Consider the following 17,414-nt stretch of genomic DNA (forward strand, 5'->3'; position numbering starts at 1 on the left):
CCTAGGAGACGGACCGCGGTTCGATCCCCCGGCGTCCCATATGGTCCCCCAAGCCAGGAGCGACTTCTGAGCGCATAGCCAGGAGTAACCCCTGAGCGTCACCGGGTGTGGCCCAAAAACCAAAAAAAAAAAAAAAAAAAAAAAAAGAACAAGAGGGAAGGGCCCGGAGAGATAGCACAGCTGCGTTTGCCTTGCAAGCAGCCGATCCAGGACCAAAGGTGGTTGGTTCGAATCCCGGTGTCCCATATGGTCCCCCGTGCCTGCCAGGAGCTATTTCTGAGCAGACAGCCAGGAGTAACCCCTGAGCACCGGCTGGGTGTGGCCCAAAAACAAAAAACAAAAACAAAAACAAACAAAAAGAACAAGAGGGAAATGGCAACATTAGCATTGCTTTAATGTTACTAGATACTCAGGTATTTACAAAATATTTCTGTGGTTTTGGGCCACACCTATTTGTGCTCTGGGGTCTTTCCTGGGTGCAAAGCCTGGGACTCAGGCTCACAGAGCAGAACCTGTGTTCTGAGGCTGAGCTGTCTCTGTCTCTCCCTCTGGCAATGCTCAACATGACTGATTTTTACTTTCAGATTTTAGGAAGCATTTGGTAGTGCTCAGGTGCTACTCCAGGCTCCATGTTCAGGGTGCTGCTTTTCTGATAGTATGGGGAGATCACAAGTCAGAGACAGAGACTGGGTCTCTGGCACAAAGCAAGGATGAGGCGTTTGCTGTCTGGTGAGAGAATATGTATTAGTAACAAAAAGCATGAAAGCAAACAAATATATTATGATCAGTTTTGCCAATTATGATGCATTTTCTTTTAATAAATTTATTTTTTAAAAAAGCATAAAATCTTTGAGGCTTGAAATATGACATAGGTTGGGCCAAGCTCTACATGCAGGAGGCCTGGTTTTAATCCCTGTGTGTTCCCCCAGAATGAGCTTGGAGGATCCCCTACATATAGCTGGGTGCGGTATCCAAACATGAGAAGGCCCGAAGAACCACATGTGGGCCAGCGATGAGCCAAATTTGAACTCCAGCACTGAAGCACCTCTGAGCATGTGGTGGTGGCCCCATCAGGCCAGCACAGCTGGAGAGTCCCCCAAATTTAAAATAAAGATGAAACAAACCTCTCAGGAAAAGAAAGCTAAAAATCTCAGTTCCAACAAGAAACAGACACATTGAAAATGGGGAACCAAAAGGGGAAAAGAAATTTATTTCAGTAGATACAAGTGTTGGGCTGTTCTGACATTATCCAACAGTTCTGGGGTGAAGAGAGAGGTGACAGGGCTGGGGAACACAGGCTGTGCATGCAAAAGTCCTGGGTTCAAGGTCTGGCACTTCTTGACCTAGTAAGCACCATAAAATCAGAGAAACCAAATCGAGCCAAGAAAGAGCATAGCCAGTTTCCACGTGGCCGGTCACACACCGAGATACACTACCTACAGGCTTGTACAACTGCTTCTGCACAAAACAGCTAAGGCTGGTGCACCTGCCACCCAGGACACAGCAGGACACCACAGGAAGAGACCCACACAGCTGTCATGGCACTGGCACCAGAGCCTGAAGGTGGCTGGAGAGAATCTGCAGCCCATGTCTCTTCACAGAGGTCCTAAGGAACAAGTGGGTCAGATAGAACAGGTACTCTGTGATCAGGCCCAAAGGCATCTGCAGGCCCTGGAATTCAGAGAAAAGAGCAGAATGGCTCCAAGTGACCATGGGGGAAAAGTCTCCTTTCTCCTCTGGTACAGCTTCCGTTTCTGGCACAGGCCCGTAACTCTTCTCTATACACTTTGAGGGCCAAACAGTCAGTTTCTCTTCTGTCTCCTGCCTTCTGGCACCTCCTTGGCTTGAACCCTGCCACCGGGAATGACACTGTGTCCCACTCTGACTTTTGGTTCCTTTCAGACAACTCCAACTACCTGCCAGCCTAGGCTGATGGTGCACCTGGATCAGCACATTCAGAGACTAGGAAAAAGGTCTTTCCCACCTTTCCTGAACTTGACTGCCTCCTTCAAGTCTGGGGGGAGAATCTGCCCAGGACGTCAGACAATTCAAGGCTTTGTCTCTACAGGCCCTTCCTAGTTATTTAGGTTCTGCTGCTTCCACTCACTCCTCCACAAACTGCAGGGAGAAAGCCTCAGGATCCGTGTTCCCTCCTCACTGTGGCCTCATGGACCAGGGCAGCTCACCCCACACTGCTTCACCGAAGCCAACCGAGACTACTACACCCCCATTCTTGGCGTATGGAAAGCATCAACTTAAAAGATTTCATTTTGCCACTGAACTCTTCAGTGGAACATGTACTTTTCTCCTCATGTGTCAGCTTCATTGGGGCTTTGCTATCTTCTTTCTTTGGAGTCACACCTGGTGTTGCTCGGGTGATACTACTCCTGGCTTGGGGAGGGGTGCTCTCAGCTGTGATAAAACAGGAAGTCCTGAGGTGCTCACTCACATTCTTTCAAAGCCTGTTTATTAAGTGCCTGCTATTACTCACCAGTAGGACCCCTGCTCTCGCCTAGGCAGACCGCAATCCAGAGAGCAGTGGTGCAACAGACCCAGCAATGAAGTGTGGCCCCAGGGAATCCAGAATGAAGACACCGAGCAAAGTCCCAGGTCCTTGAATATTGGAAAAGCCCCTCCACAGGCATCCTTGAAAGGTAACATGAGGGCCGGAGAGATAGCATGGAGGTAAGGCGTTTGCCTCTCATGCAGAAGGTCATCAGTTCGAATCCGGCTTCTCAAATGGTCCCCCGTGCCTGCCAGGAGCAATTTCTGAGCATGGAGCTAGGAGTTTCCCCTGAGCACTGCCGGATGTGACCAAACACACACACACACACACACACACACACACACACACACACACACACACACACACACACACCAAAAAAAAAAAAAAAACAGAAAGGTAACATGAATGGAAGAGAAGCTCTCAGTACTGCATCACATCTTGAAGGGACATTTCCTGGGAGTCTTAGGGGCCAACAGCCATGCATTTTCTCCAGACTTTGCTCACCAGTGGCTGGTGCAGACTGCTTTGGGCCAGATTCCCCACAGCCCACCTAGCCATCCCACGAATGCAAGGGCTAGGGCTGCTGGAGCCCTGGGCCCAGCTCAACAATAGCCTCTGTGTACTCAGAACCTAAGTCCTGACTATTGTTGTGACCAAAGAAAGTTTCCATCTTAGACCTTGTTTCTGACTTTCATTATTTCTCCATGATGTCATTAATAAGCCATGGAAAGCAAACTAGCTCTCAATTGTGTAAAGAAAATACATAATGTGCGGCCAGAGGGGGTACAATGCATTACTTGCATACAGCTAATCTAGTTTGATCCTCCTCAACCCCCTCTAAGATCTGCCCAGCCTCACCAAGGAGTGAGGCCTAAGGACTGCTCCATGTGGCCTGAAACCAAAAAAAATTAATAATAAAAAAGAGGGGTTGGAATGATATAACAGCCAGGAGGACATTGCCTTGCACACTACCAACCTGGGTTTGATCCCTGGAATTCCATATGGTCCCTAAACCTGCCAGTTCCTGAGTATAGTCAGGAGTCAGCCCTGAACACAGTGCTCAAAAAAAAAAAAAAAAGAAATACTACAAGCACCCCATGGTCTCAGAAAGAGATAACTACTTAGAGGGAACCTGCTGTGCTTTGTCTTCTCTCTCAAAGGGCACTCATCAACGGCACAAAAACCCAAACCCACAGGTGCAACTGGTGTTCTGGGAACTACCAGGCCTAGGATGTGAGCTGTGGTCTGGGACTGATTGAGGAAGCCCTGGGAAACCAACATTGGCAAACTTACCTCAAAGTTCAAGGGCGCTGTCCTCTTCCTGCCTCCACTTAAGCGTTCAGGAAGTCGTAGCACAGACACTGCACTGGTCATTTCTCCACTATGGGAGTTACAGAAACAAACCAGCAATTGTCATGCTGTGATGCACACAGCAGCAACACTGAGGATTAAGAAATCACTGATGCCAGACAGATGCTAAGCACATCACAAACCTCCTCCAAGACTGGCTGCTACCCTTGGAAATGCCTCAGGGCTCAGATTAGAGCTTTCCTTCCCAAATCCAATAGTTCACACACTAAGAAGCACGTTGCCCTAGTTTTCATTTAGCAAGGAGACAAATCTTGGAAAATGACTCATCAAACATTCCTCTTCCTGGAGCAAATCCTTGTGCTTCCATTAGTCAGTTTGCAAATTCATTTCCAACTGTTTGCAAAATGGAATGCCCAACCTCTTGCAAAACGATGCCGATGCCAACTTTCACAAAGGCATGGAAGCAACAGTGGGGAATAGTTACAGTTACAGGCAGACCCAGATACAAGAATAAGGATGTTGTGGAGGATCAGTAGAGAGAAAATTAACCAACAAAGCACTGTAAATTTTACAGCAAGAGAATTCAGATGGGAAGAATTCAAAAGTAAGCTGTGTTTTGAATATTACGTTTGATGTCTGTCTCTCAGCAGACAAATAAACAATAGAAAAATAAAGATAAAAAAATCAAAATTGCAAAGAGAAGAAAGGTACAAGGATTTACTAAATAATTAAAATGACAATAGAAGCCACTGACAAAAGAAAATTAATAGTAGATGGTGGGTTACAATTGTAAGTGTAAGCACTTTCCAGTGTATATGACTAATTCCCTCAGTCAAAAGATGACAAGATAGGGGCTGTGGGTAGGCACAGTGGGTAGGGCATTTGCCTTGCAGGCAGTAAATCAACCTGAGATCAATCCCGGCATTTAAGTGATTTCTGAGCACAGAGCAAGGAGTAACCCCAGTGTCACTAGGTGTGGCTCAGAAACAAAAAGGAGAAGACAAGATAACAAAACTAACTAGCTACTTGCTTCTTTAAGGCCCCACACAGGCTGAGAAAGGAAGAAAAAAGGGATCCTGGTAATCTCCAACAAGCAGGGAATTATGTTTGTGGCTGATAAAGCAGACTTTAAGGCTTGACTTCTTGGGGGCAAGAGTATAGAATAGGGGCCGGGCGGTGGCGCTGGAGGTAAGGTGCCTGCCTTGCCTGCGCTAGCCTAGGACGGACCGCGGTTCGATCCCCCGGCGTCCCATATGGTCCCCCAAGAAGCCAGGAGCAACTTCTGAGCGCATAGCCAGGAGTAACCCCTGAGCGTCACAGGGTGTGGCCCAAAAACCAAAAAAAAAAAAAAAAAAAAAAGAGTATAGAATAGGGGCAGATCTTTACATCAGTCTTCTGGGTCACACCCAGCTGTGCTCAAGGATTATTCCTGCTGGTGCTTAATGGGTGCCCAGACCAAAGTGGGATTGGAAGTGTACAAGGCAAACCCCAACCCGCTAAACTAGCTAAACCCACAAACCCATCTTTGTCTCTTTGAGAAAGTCTTTCCCTGGGGCTTGGACTACTGATAGTAGAAAAGACTTGAGCCTGTCGCCTTTGTGCGCAGTGAACCATATGTGGTGAGACTTAGCAAAAGTGAAACGGAAATGGACTCCACGAACACATAGAATGTGCTAGTTATTAGTTATGCACATGGGGTCTGCAACTTCCAAATACATCATGTTGTAGTAGCTTCTGAGCAGGTAGATATGGCGACTCTCCCCGTGCCCGAGGACTATTTAGGAGAGCTTCCAAGAGGACGCCCCGGGTAACAAACACAGCTTCACAGCTAGAACTCAGCTCCCCACCTCACAGCCAGGGGAGAAACCCCAATTCCCAGTATGCGGGTGCTTAAGTTTTCAGCGAAGGCAGCGTGAACGCTCACCATCCCCCAAAGCACGGTCCTTCCCTCTCTGCAGAATCACCCGCCACTGGTACTTGGTCCCCTGAGGCCGCACCTTCGGCCTGGCTGCTTACATCCAAGCTGGACATTGGGCCAGGTTTGGGAGTCCAGGTCCCGACCCACCCACCCCACCCAGTGTCTGTCTCGACTCGAGACTCTCGAGAGACTTCGATTTCGCCAACGCAACCTCCGTGTCCCGCTTGCCTTCCTTGCAGCCTGCTCTGCCTGCCTGAGCTCTGCCTACACTCAAACCCTAAACCCACCGACGTGCATTTTGGGGGTCAAAGGCCACACTAAGTGCCAACCCCGTCTCCTGCGCCATGGTACAGGCGTCCTGCAAATGCAAAGAGCGGCTTCTCTCCCCTCATGGGCGTCCAGGCGGTGAATTAACCCACTGAGTCTGGGCCCAGCTGGCGGAGGCGGCGGCCGAGCAGCCAAATATCAGCATCACACCAGCCTAGAAACCGAGCAGAGAGACACACACACACGACGGTGCATGCGGGACAGTGCTTCCGGGTCGCGCCGCGTCGGGGCTATTTTACGTCACCGCGCCACCGGCAAACCTCGCGAGAACCAACAGAGACGCTTGGCGGCGGCCACGCGATTCTCGCGAGGGGGCGTTTCCAATGCTCTGACCCGGAAACGGAAGTGGGCCCTCCCCGAGTGTCAGCGCCCTGGTCTTGGCAACTGGGACTAGACGGGGCTTTTTGGGGGTGTTCATTTGTCTGGTTCTCAAGCGCTACACTCTCTCACGGGAGGCTCGGCGAGATGAGCACCATGTTCGCCGACACGCTGCTCATCGTCTTCATCTCGGTGTGCACGGCGCTGCTCGCTGAGGGTGAGTGAGCCATGCACTCAAGGCCTGGTGGCCCCTAGGACACCCTGTGTGGCTTGGGATTTTAACAAGAAGCCTGGGGTCGCTCGCGATCTGGAGGAGCAGTAGGGGCAGGGTCGGGGGCATCGGGCCACATCTAGGCGTCGTCCACCCTAATGGACAGGGATGCCCCTGAGTCTCCGCGAGACCCAAGCTCACCGCTGCTGGATGTTCGGCCACCCCGGCGTTACTTACTCAGGGCTAACTCCTGGCTCTGCACTCAGGAATCAGTCCTCACGGTGCTCCAGAGTCCTATATATGGGATGCCGGAGATCGAACCTGGGTTGGCCGCATGCAAGGCAAACATCCTCTCCTCTGCAATATATCAATCATTCTGGTTCCGTGGTGCTTGTGTACACAGTGGGATGCTGATGTTTTTCCTGTCGCTCTCTTTCAGGCATAACCTGGGTCCTGGTCTACAGGACAGACAAGTACAAAAGGCTGAAGGCAGAAGTGGAGAAGCAGAGTAAAAAACGTGAGTAGCCTCTTCCCCCATCCATCTCACTGGCAGGCCGCGCTTGCCTGTGTGGTTCACTGGACTTCAGGACTTTCTGTGTCTCTTCCTGACATGCGGAACATTTATTATTGCTGGGTTTTTTGTTTGTTTTTGTTTTTGGGTCACACCCGGCAATGCTCAGGGGTTATTCCTGGCTCTACGCTCAGAAATCGCCCCCGGCAGAGGGACCATATGGGATGCCGGGATTCGAACCAGCGACCTTCCGCATGCAAGGCAAACGCTTTACCGCTGTGCTATCTCTCCGGCCCCTATTATTGCTGGTTTTGCCCTCAAAACTTAGACTCTCTGGGACTGGAAAGTAGAACCCCATCCCCAGCAGTGCTTGGAGCCACACCCGTGGGGCTCAGGGATCTGGGCACCTGACCTTGTGCTTAGGGATCACTCTATTTTTCTTTTTCTTTTTTCTTTTTTTTTTGGTTTTTGGTTTTTGGGCCACACCTGTTGACGTTCAGGGGATACTCCTGGCTATGCGCTCAAAAATCGCTCCTGGCTTAGAGGACCATATGGAACACCAAGGGATCGAAACGCGATCGGTCCTAGGTCAGCGCATGCAAGGCAAACCCCCTACCACTGTGCCACCGCTCCGGCCCTAGTGATCACTCTTGGTAGGAATCAGGGGGCCCTATGCAGTGCAGGAGGTTGAACCCTGAGAGCAAGGTAAGCCACATAACCTGGTTTCTGATTGCTGGTTTCTGGCCGTTTAGTCAGTCATTGTCTAACAGCATCTTTAGAGTCTGGCAGAGGTTTGCCTTCCTGGATGCATGGTCTAGCATGACCAGGACTTGACAGTCCTTGATGGACACCTTGCCAGTCATACAATATTTTGCATTTCTGACAATGTGTCTGCCTTGAGTCCTCAGCAGATGGGGTTCAGCTCTGTTGAATTGTCAGCAGATGGGGTTCAGCTTCATTGGTCAGACTGGACTGTCCCCCAGTACGCAGCTTTATGTCCTTTTTTTTGGGGGGGGGGGCCCACACCCGGCAGTGCTCAGGGGTTACTCCTGGCTGTCTACTCAGAAATAGCTCCTGGCAGGCATGGGGGACCACATGGGGCACCAGGATTCGAACCAACCACCTTAGATCCTGGATCGGCTGCTTGCAAGGCAAACACTGCTGTGCTATCTCTCCAGGCCCTATGTCCTTTCTTTGGTTCATGTGTGCAGGCTCTGTAGGATAATGTCCCCTTCATCTTTGCCCCACTGTGTTGTTTGCAGTGGAGAAGAAGAAGGAAACCATAACGGAATCAGCTGGTCGGCAACAGAAGAAGAAACTTGGTAAGATGAGCAATTGGCAAACACTCCTTGACCCCATACACTCATAAAGCCCCTCATCCCACATACTCCTCATGCCATACACTCCCTCAACCCAGAGACTTCCTAACCCCAGATACCCCCTCAACCCAGACACCCCCTCACTCCAACCCCAGTCCCTGAGACCATGGGAAGGTACAGCCTCTTGTACAGTTGAAGGCACATTCTCTTGATCCCCATAAAGAAGGAAGATTTCCAGGAGGCACTAAGGGTTGTGGTATTGGGTATTTTTGTTTTGTTTGTTTTGGGGTCATGCCTGGGGGTGCTCAGAGATTATTCCTGGTTCTGTGCCTGGGTCACTCTTGTTAATGCTCTGGGGACCCTAGGGATTGAATCTGCGTTGGCCTCGTGCAAGGCAAACACTGTCTGCTGTCCAGTACTCCAGTCCTTTCTTTTCTTTTTTTTTCTTTTTTTTTTTTTTTTGTTGTTTTTGTTTGTTTGTTTTTGGGCCACAGTCGGTTGCACTCAGGGATTACTCCTGGCTCTGTGCTCAGAAACCACTTCTGACAGGCTCAGGGGACCATATAGGATGATGGGAATCGAACCCAGGTCCTTTGCTGGGTCAGCCGTGTGCAAGGCAAATGCCATACTGCTGTGCTATCTCTCCAGCCCTCCTTTTTTTTTTTTTTTTTTTTTTTTTTTTTTTGGTTTTTGGGTCACACCCCACAGCCTCAGGGGTTACTCCTGGTTCTATGCTCAGAAATCGCTCCTGGCAGGCTCAGGGGACCATATGGGATGCTGGGACTCGAACCACCGACCTTTTGCATGAAAGGCAAATGCCTTACCTCCATGCTATCTCTCCGACGCCCCCTTCTTTTTTTTTTTTTTTTCGGCCACACCCATTTGATGCTCAGGGGTTACTCCTAGCTAAGCACTCAGAAATTGCCCCTGGCTTGGGGGAACCATATGGGACCAGGGGATCGAACCACATCCTTCATTGGCTAGCGCTTGTAAGGCAGACACCTTACCTCTAGCGCCACTTCGCCGGCCCCTAATACTACTCTTAAATAACTAAAGTAATAGTTGTTCGTGGTGATTTTTTTGTGCCTGTGTATATCTTTGAGGGTGTGTGTGTGGCATCCACACTCATTCATGCTCTGGGCTCATTCTTGGCTCTGCACTCAGGTTCATTCCTGGCAGTGCTCAGGACTATATGGGGTGCCAGGGAACAAACCTGGGCCGTGGGCCCGGAGAGATAGCACAGCGGCGTTTGCCTTGCAAGCAGCCGATCCAGGACCAAAGGTGGTTGGTTCGAATCCCGGTGTCCCATATGGTCCCCCGTGCCTGCCAGGAGCTATTTCTGAGCAGACAGCCAGGAGTAATCTCTGAGCACCGCCGGGTGTGGCCCAAAAACCAAAAAAAAAAAAAACCTGGGTCGTGTGTAAGGCAAGTGCCCTCCCCATTGTACTTTCTTCAATCCTGTGTGTTTTCAAGAGTTTCCCTGGCACTTTGTCTCCTTTCTCCTTTTCCATTTGTGGGCTGTATATGAGGGTCCCGCTAGAACAAAGGGTGCTATGTTCTGATGCTCGGCCCTGTGCTAAGTTGTTTCAGAAACCCTGGAGGGTGGCAGTTCTCAGCTTTGGGCTCTACCAGTTAACCTTCGTGTTGACCCTTTTCAGAGAGGCAAGAGGAAAAGCTGAAGAACAATAACCGGGACCTCTCAATGGTAAGGGGCCTCAGAAGGTATCCTGGCTAAGAGGGTGATGTCCTGTGGCACTCATGTACCCAGAGAATCAGAGTCTGCTGAGGAGCTCTGTTTTACCCTGTAGCAGAGGCCATGGCCGGTCCTGTTTACAGGTTCTGAAGCTTCTGCCTTTTGTGGCCTCTCCCTCTCCCCTTCCTTCTCTACTGAGGTGGCTGTGACCAGGCCTCACACACTGTCTCGGTGTCCACACCTGCAGTTGCAATCCTTACCGAGTATGGGGGTCAGGATTAGGATACTCCAGCCCTTAGCCCTGATATTTTTTGTTTGCTTGGTGCTTAGGGGACCTTCTTGGCTTTGTCTTGCAAATTTTCTGTGACAGAATCGTGACTTGGTCATAACAGTAAATTTGGGAGCTACAGAAATGTTAAAGTAGCCCATGAATCAATCATGCAAAGAGAAACATTGCTCTTATGTCACTGGAACTGTGTTTATTTTTGGTAGCAGCATGTGTGATTAAAGAGGTCACCTGCTTGTACCAGAAAATCTCAGCAGTGGCTTTCACAGATGAAGGGGCGTCACCAGGGCGAGTCACAGGGTAGCTTGCTTGGGTGATGATGTGGTGACACTATGTCTTTTCTCCTATTGTGCCAGCAGGAACAATGGGCTGAAGGGATATGGGCCAAGTGTGTCTTTGTTTGGCTTCTGTGCAATCCTGGTCCTTCTCTCTCATTGGCCAGGCCAGTCACGTGGCCCTGCCACATTTCTGGGGCGCCACTCATCAGGAGCCATCAAGACAGATAGCAGAGGGCAGAGGGTCAGCCACAAACAATGTATGCTGAGGAATAACAGAGTCAAACCAAACTTTGGGGTGTGGGGTACTGGTTATTTGTCTTCCCTGTGAAACTTCTTGGTTTCCTTCCAGGTCCGGATGAAATCCATGTTTGCCATTGGATTCTGCTTTACTGCCTTGATGGGCATGTTCAATTCCATGTGAGTACTGGATATGGTTGGTCTTTTTTTGTTTGTTTTGTTTCGGGGCCACACCAAGCGGTGCTCAGGGATTATTCCTGGTTCTGCACTCAGAAATCACTCCTGACAGGCTTGGGGGACCATATGGAATGCCAGGCGTCAAATCTGGATTTGTCCCAGATCAGCCGCATGCAAGGCAAACACCCTACTGCTGTGTTAACACTCTGGCTTTGGGTGTGGGTTTGGGTTTTTGTTTTGTTTTTTTTTTTTGGTTTTTGTTTTTTTTTTGGTTTTTGGGTCACTCCTGGCAGGCTCAGGGGACCATATAGAATCAAAAAAGAAAAGAAAGAGAAAAAAAATTTTTAAAGGAAGAAAAATTAGGAGCCTGAGTGGTGGCACAAACAGTAGGGTGTTTACCTTGCATGCGCCGACCTAGGATTGACCGAGGTTTGATCCCCCAGCATCCCATATGGTCCCCCAAGCCAAGAGCAATTTCTGAGTGCAGAGCCAGAAATAACCCCTGAGTGTCACCAGGTGTGACCCAAAAACCAAAAAAAAAAAAAAAAAAAGAAGAAGAAGAAGAAGAAATAAGTACAATAGCAAGCACATTTGTGAAAATTGTTATATCTCCAATGAAGCATTAATAAATACAATGGCAGAAGGCTTAGTAAGATCTTGTTGTTAGCTGTCCATTTTATTAAATTGGTATTCCCTATAAGGTAATATCAAACATGAAGAATTCAAAGCACTAGTACTGATATTGCACCCGGAAGTGCTCAGGTCCAGCCCACACATGCATTTTCTTTTTTTTTTTTTTTTGGTTTTTGGGCCACACCCGTTTGACGCTCAGGGGTGACTCCTGGCTATGTGCTCAGAAATCGCCCCTGGCTTGGGGGGACCATATGGGACGCCGGGGGATCGAACCGCGGTCCTTCCTTGGCTAGCGCTTGCAAGGCAGACACCTTACCTCCAGCGCCACCTACCCGGCCCCACATGCATTTTCTTAATCACTGACTATAGTATGTCATTGACTTCATGCTGCTTTGCCCACAGTTACTTCAGTGTCTCTATGTCTTAAGAATGACATTCTCGGGGCTGGAGAGATAGCATGGATGTGGGGCGTTTGCCTTGCATGCAGAAGGACAGTGGTTTGAATCCAGGCATCCCATATGTTCCCCTAAGCCTGTCAGGAGCAATTTCTGAGCATAGAGCCAGGAGTAATCCATGAGCGCTGCTGGGTGGGACCCAAAAACCAAAAAAAAAAAAGGACATTCTCACAGAGACTCCAAATTTAGTAAATCAAGGATATCTACTTTTAGTAGGTGATAATTATACAATAACATTTTTTGCTCTTAATATAGAGCTGAAGCTCCCAGACTTATCTGGCCAATTGCCTCCTCTTAAGAAGAAAACAAAAACAGGAAAGTTACTCAGTGTGCCCTTGGAAATTGCCCTTACTCCTGGCTCTGAACTCAAGGACCACTCCTAGTGGAGTTTGGGGCACCTTGTGAGGTCCTGAGGATGAGACCTGGATTAGCTGTATGCCAGTCCCTTTCTCCATCCCCTTAAGGTTCTTTTATTTTGGGGGTTTTTTTTTTGTTTGTTTTGTTTTTGGGTTACCTCACAGCACTCGGGTGACTCCTGGCTCTGCACTCAGAAGTCGCTCCTGGCAGGCTCTGGGGACTATATTGGATACCAGGATTCAAACCGGAGTCCATTGTGTGTTGGCAGCATGCAAAGCAAACACCTTACCACTGTGCTATCGCTCTGGCCCCTTAAGGTTCTTTTCTGATGCAGATTCCTGTCTGTGACTCTGCATGTCTCTTCCAAAAGTAACAGTGGCTTTTTCCCTTTTCAGTTTTGATGGTAGGGTGGTGGCTAAGCTCCCTTTCACCCCCCTTTCCTACATCCAAGGCCTTTCCCATCGGAACCTTTTGGGAGATGACACCACAGACTGCTCCTTCATCTTCCTCTACATCCTCTGCACCATGTCCATTCGCCAGGTGAGTGACTGTGATTTGATCAATGAGTGCCTTTTCTTATTTTGGTTTTGTTTTCGGGGCCATACTCTGCTCTGCACTCAGCGGTCACTCCTGGCAAGCTCAGGGGACCATATATTGTGCCAGAGATCAAACCCTGGTCGATCATATGCAAGGCAGCTGTCCTATCTCTTCACACCTTTGAGATCTATTTAGATTTTATTATATTACTATTGTTTGTGTATTAGAAGTGAAATCCAGGGCCCAAAGCTGCAAAGCTTGTGCTCTACAGATAAATCACCTGTCCCGCCCAGCATATTTTTCAAATGAATATTTGTTTTCTAGCCCAAGATAGAACACCATTTCTTTGCCCAGATTGAAACAAGCTGATATGCCATTATCAGCCAAATATAACTCTTAATTATCTTTTCTCCCTTTTTGTGTACTTAATTAATGTTGGGTGATGAATGGCCAGTTCCCTGACCTTCATGTCTCAGTTTCCTTTGTGTGGATTTGTGTCTGGGAAGTGGCAGGTCAGCTGGTTTCCGTCAGAGGTGTCAGCCCATTCCATGCAGTGCCAGAACCCAGGAATGAGAGGAAGTGTCCTTGGCTCTGAAATGAATGTTGCTCTCAATGGTTTACATGCTGTGAGCCAGTAGGAGATCTAGTAGACTGAGATTTCCTTTTAAATCCCAATAAAATGCAAACTCACTTGCAAAAAGCTCAGGCAGACTGGTCTGCACCGATTTCCCTGGCTCAGATAGCTAATGCAAACATGGAACTGGTTTCTTCTTTACAATGCTCTGTTTTTTGTTTGTTTGTTTTCTTTTCTTTTCTTTTTGGGCCACACCTGGTGGCCCTTGGGTTACTCCTGGTTCTGTGTTCAAAACTTTTTTTTTTTTTTTTTTTTTTTTTTTGTTTTTGGGCCACACCCAGTAACGCTCAGGGGTTACTCCTGGCTATGTGCTCAGAAGTTGCTCCTGGCTTGGGGGACCATATGGGACGCCGGGGGATCGAACCGCGGTCCGTCCAAGGTTAGCGCAGGCAAGGCAGGCACCTTACCTTTAGCGCCACCGCCCGGCCCCCCTGTGTTCAAAACTTACTGCTTGTAGGCTCAGAGGACAGTGTCAGAGCCAGGAATTGAATTCAGGTCAACTACATGCAGGGCAAAACCCCTCCCCACTGTGTCTGAATCTATAGTGCTGTCTCCTCTGGGATGAGAGAAGGGTCTCGGTCCGCATTTCCTCTGTTTGCTCTAACAGTTCTATTTGAGGTTTGGTCAGAGAAAGCAAAGTGGCTCAGAGGGTATGAAGATTATCTTTTATTTGCTTGGTTTTGTGGGGGGTTTTTAGTGGGGTTTTTTGTTTGTTTGGGGGCCACACCCAGTGGTGCTCATGATTTACCCCTGGCTCTGCTCTCAGGAATCATTCCTGGTGGGGTTTAGGGAACTCTATGGGGTTTGGGGGATTGAACTCAGGTTGTCTGTTTTCAAGGTAGGTGCCCTCGCCACTGTGCTAGGGCCCAGCTCCACCGGGCCCTGTTTTTGTTTTTTTTTCTATGTGACACTATTGGGATTTGTTAAAAATTCTGGACCACCAGGTGGGCCCATGGCAGTGTTGGTTCAGCCAGAATAGACCAGGTGTTGTCAGTTTTGTCTTTGGCTCCTTTGCTGTAACTCACTCCAAGATCTCTGTTCCGACAAGTCGGCTGCTTAGAGCTGCCTGCCTCTGTCTCCCCAGGCCCTTCCCCCAAACCACTGTTTGGGTGCAGAGTGGAGACACTGGGCCTGGGCCTGCGAGTGCCGTGCTTGACACTGAGGTTAACCTGGTGAGAAATCTGGTATATTAGGATCCAGGATCCTTGCTGGGATGGGCAAGACCGAGGTTCAGTCCAGCTTAGTGACTAAGGAGGAAGATAGTGCAGATCATGTTTATTGCCGGTGACCTGAGTCTGCCCAAAATATCCACTTAGCAAGCAACAACTTCCTTTTCTCAATCAACTCCTCAAAGCGGAAGGAAGGCAGATCCTGTGGTGGTGTTTTTTAGGGCTTCCTGCCAGTGGCGTCGGGGTTTCTGGAAAATGTCTGGCCTTTGTTTTCCTCTCCCTGTTCTTTGGTTCGTGCCCAGTTAGTTACCCAGCACCAGACAGGTCATGATGCGGATTTTCCTCAAACTCTCACCCCCTATTATGCCTCGAGTCCACGTGGGGTACTTGTATGGGAGCACTGTTAGCAAAGTGCATGTGTTGACACTAAAGCTCAGTAAATAGGGCTGGAGGGTAGGTACAATGGGTAGAGTCTTTGCCTTGTACTTGGCCTACCGGCTTTGATTTCTGGCATCCCATATGGTCCTGTGAGCCTGCCAGGAGCGATTTCTGAGCACAGAGACAGGAATAACCCCTGAGCGATGCTGGATGTGGCCCAGCCTCCCCCCCCCAAAAAAAAAAAAAAAAAAAAAAAACCACCTCTGTTAAGAGGACCTGGAAAATGAGCCTGGAGGTGGAAGGTTGAGACACTCACAGCAGCGATTTGATCAAGTTAAAGCCAAATTGGTGAATCTCTAAGGCAGAATATGTAAACTAAAGTCTGCAGCTTTTCTTTTTTTTTTTTTAAATTAATATCTTTATTTAAACACCTTGATTACAAATACGATTGTAGTTGGGTTTCAGTCATGTAAAGAACACCCCCCTAGCTTTTCATTTTTATACACCCATGCTTTTTTTTTTTTTTTTTTTTGGTTTTTGGGCCACACCCGGTAATGCTCAGGGGTTACTCCTGGCTATGCTCTCAGAAGTTGCTCCTGGCTTGGGGGACCATATGGGACGCCGGGGGAATCGAACCGCGGTCCGTCCGAGGCTAGCGCAGGCAAGGCAGGCACCTTACCTTTAGCGCCACCGCCCGGCCCCCACACCCATGCATTTTTAATTCTCTATTGGGTATGTCCCCCAAACCAAGACCAAGTTGCCATAGCCCAACTTGCAGGGGTGTAGCATGTAAGTGGGGACTGCTGAGCTGTTTGCCACACTGGTTGCTTCTTTAGGTATCTGCATGGGGAGCCAGCACATAGGCTACTGAGCCCAGGGTTAAGCTGCACAATGTGGCTCAGCTCTGCCGAGGGCACGACCACGCTGTTGAGGCTCAGTTTTTCCCTGTGCATCATTGAGACCAGCTCTTTCTCTTCACAGAACATCCAGAAGATCCTTGGCCTGGCCCCCTCGAGAGCTGCAACCAAGCAGGCAGGTGGATTCCTTGGACCCCCACCCCCTTCTGGAAAGTTCTCTTGAACTCAGGAAGAGCCTTCGGCCAATGTCATTTCTCCAGGGGTGACCTCCATTCTCCACCCAGTGCCCGGTTCAGTTCCTTCCAGGCCTTTCCAATCGGAACACTGAGAATGACGCCCATATATCTAGTGCTTTGGTTACAGCCTCTGCAGCCTTTACAGTCTCAACAAACAGGCCTGTCATTCCCACCTTTTGTGGGTTGCTGAAGTTCTGTGGAGTGAGTCCCATCTGTCTTCTCTTGCTTCCGTGGCATTTTCTGATTGTCCGATCCTTCGGCTGCACTGTGGCCAGGGAATCGGCTCTTGGGGAACATGTAAGGATCAGGAGGGAAATTTTACTTTTATGATTGGAACTCTTAGGGTTGTGTGTTTTGGGTTTATTTTTTATTATTATTAAGCCAAATGTGACCCAAGATCAATAAAAAAAGAAAGGCCAATCTTTTACTTTTTTTGTTTGTTTGGGGGCCATAATTAGGGCCAGAGCAATAGTAAGCACCTTACACAATGTGCAGTTGCTTTGGCCCCAGAGCTTTATTAAGGGTGCTTTAATTTAGGTATTTTTTGGAACCCACGACCATTGGTGCTTGGGGTATAAATCATAGGTGATGTTTTCCATTTGTGTGGTTTCTGTTTATTTTGGGATTCTCTGGGGGCTCTTCCAGACACTACTTGAGAGTTGGGGTGGGGGGCTCCTATTCCAAAACCTGTCCTCCAACTCCAAGGTGTCAACAATTTTTCAGTTTTTTTTTTTTTTTTTTTTGGATCAGGAGTTGAAGAAGAGAACCATATTGCAGTTGATAATTAAGCACAGTAAGAGGTTGAGAACCATAGTACAATGAGGTGGGGACACGCTGAACATTGCCAGGTATACCCACCACCCCTTCCTGGATCCCCTTCCACCATGAAATAAGTTCATTAAGGAGAACAATTAATTTTCCTGGCCTCACTAGCTAGTAGTATGACCGTGAATATCAATTGCTGATCTTTCTGCAAGACCAGAAAGCATCTTCGTTAACAGGGATATGCCTGCAGACACTCCCATACCACTGGCAGGCAGTCGAACAAAGGGGAGTCAAGTGGGAG

General features: G+C 48.7%; 1 protein-coding gene across 1 annotated transcript; it reads left to right on the forward strand.

Annotated features, from left to right (window-relative positions):
• The first annotated feature begins 6,409 nt into the window (after positions 1 to 6,409).
• On the forward strand, positions 6,410 to 16,768 carry TMCO1 (transmembrane and coiled-coil domains 1). The gene is made up of 7 exons (XM_049776608.1): positions 6,410 to 6,597; positions 7,031 to 7,108; positions 8,365 to 8,424; positions 10,080 to 10,126; positions 11,028 to 11,095; positions 12,933 to 13,077; positions 16,237 to 16,768. Exons 1-7 carry the CDS (start codon positions 6,528 to 6,530, stop codon positions 16,333 to 16,335), a joined length of 567 nt encoding a protein of 188 aa, XP_049632565.1. The 5' UTR covers positions 6,410 to 6,527; the 3' UTR covers positions 16,336 to 16,768.
• Positions 16,769 to 17,414: the final 646 nt, after the last annotated feature.

This window comes from Suncus etruscus, chromosome 7 (genome assembly GCF_024139225.1).
Source record: "Suncus etruscus isolate mSunEtr1 chromosome 7, mSunEtr1.pri.cur, whole genome shotgun sequence".
NCBI lineage: Eukaryota > Metazoa > Chordata > Mammalia > Eulipotyphla > Soricidae > Suncus > Suncus etruscus.

Coding starts and splice junctions, on each gene's coding strand:
- TMCO1 (XM_049776608.1), top strand. CDS start 6,528: ATGAGCACCATGTTCGCCGACACGCTGCTCATCGTCTTCATCTCGGTG. Junction 8,425..10,079: donor GCAACAGAAGAAGAAACTTG/GTAAGATGAGCA, acceptor GACCCTTTTCAG/AGAGGCAAGAGGAAAAGCTG. Junction 13,078..16,236: donor GCACCATGTCCATTCGCCAG/GTGAGTGACTGT, acceptor TTCTCTTCACAG/AACATCCAGAAGATCCTTGG.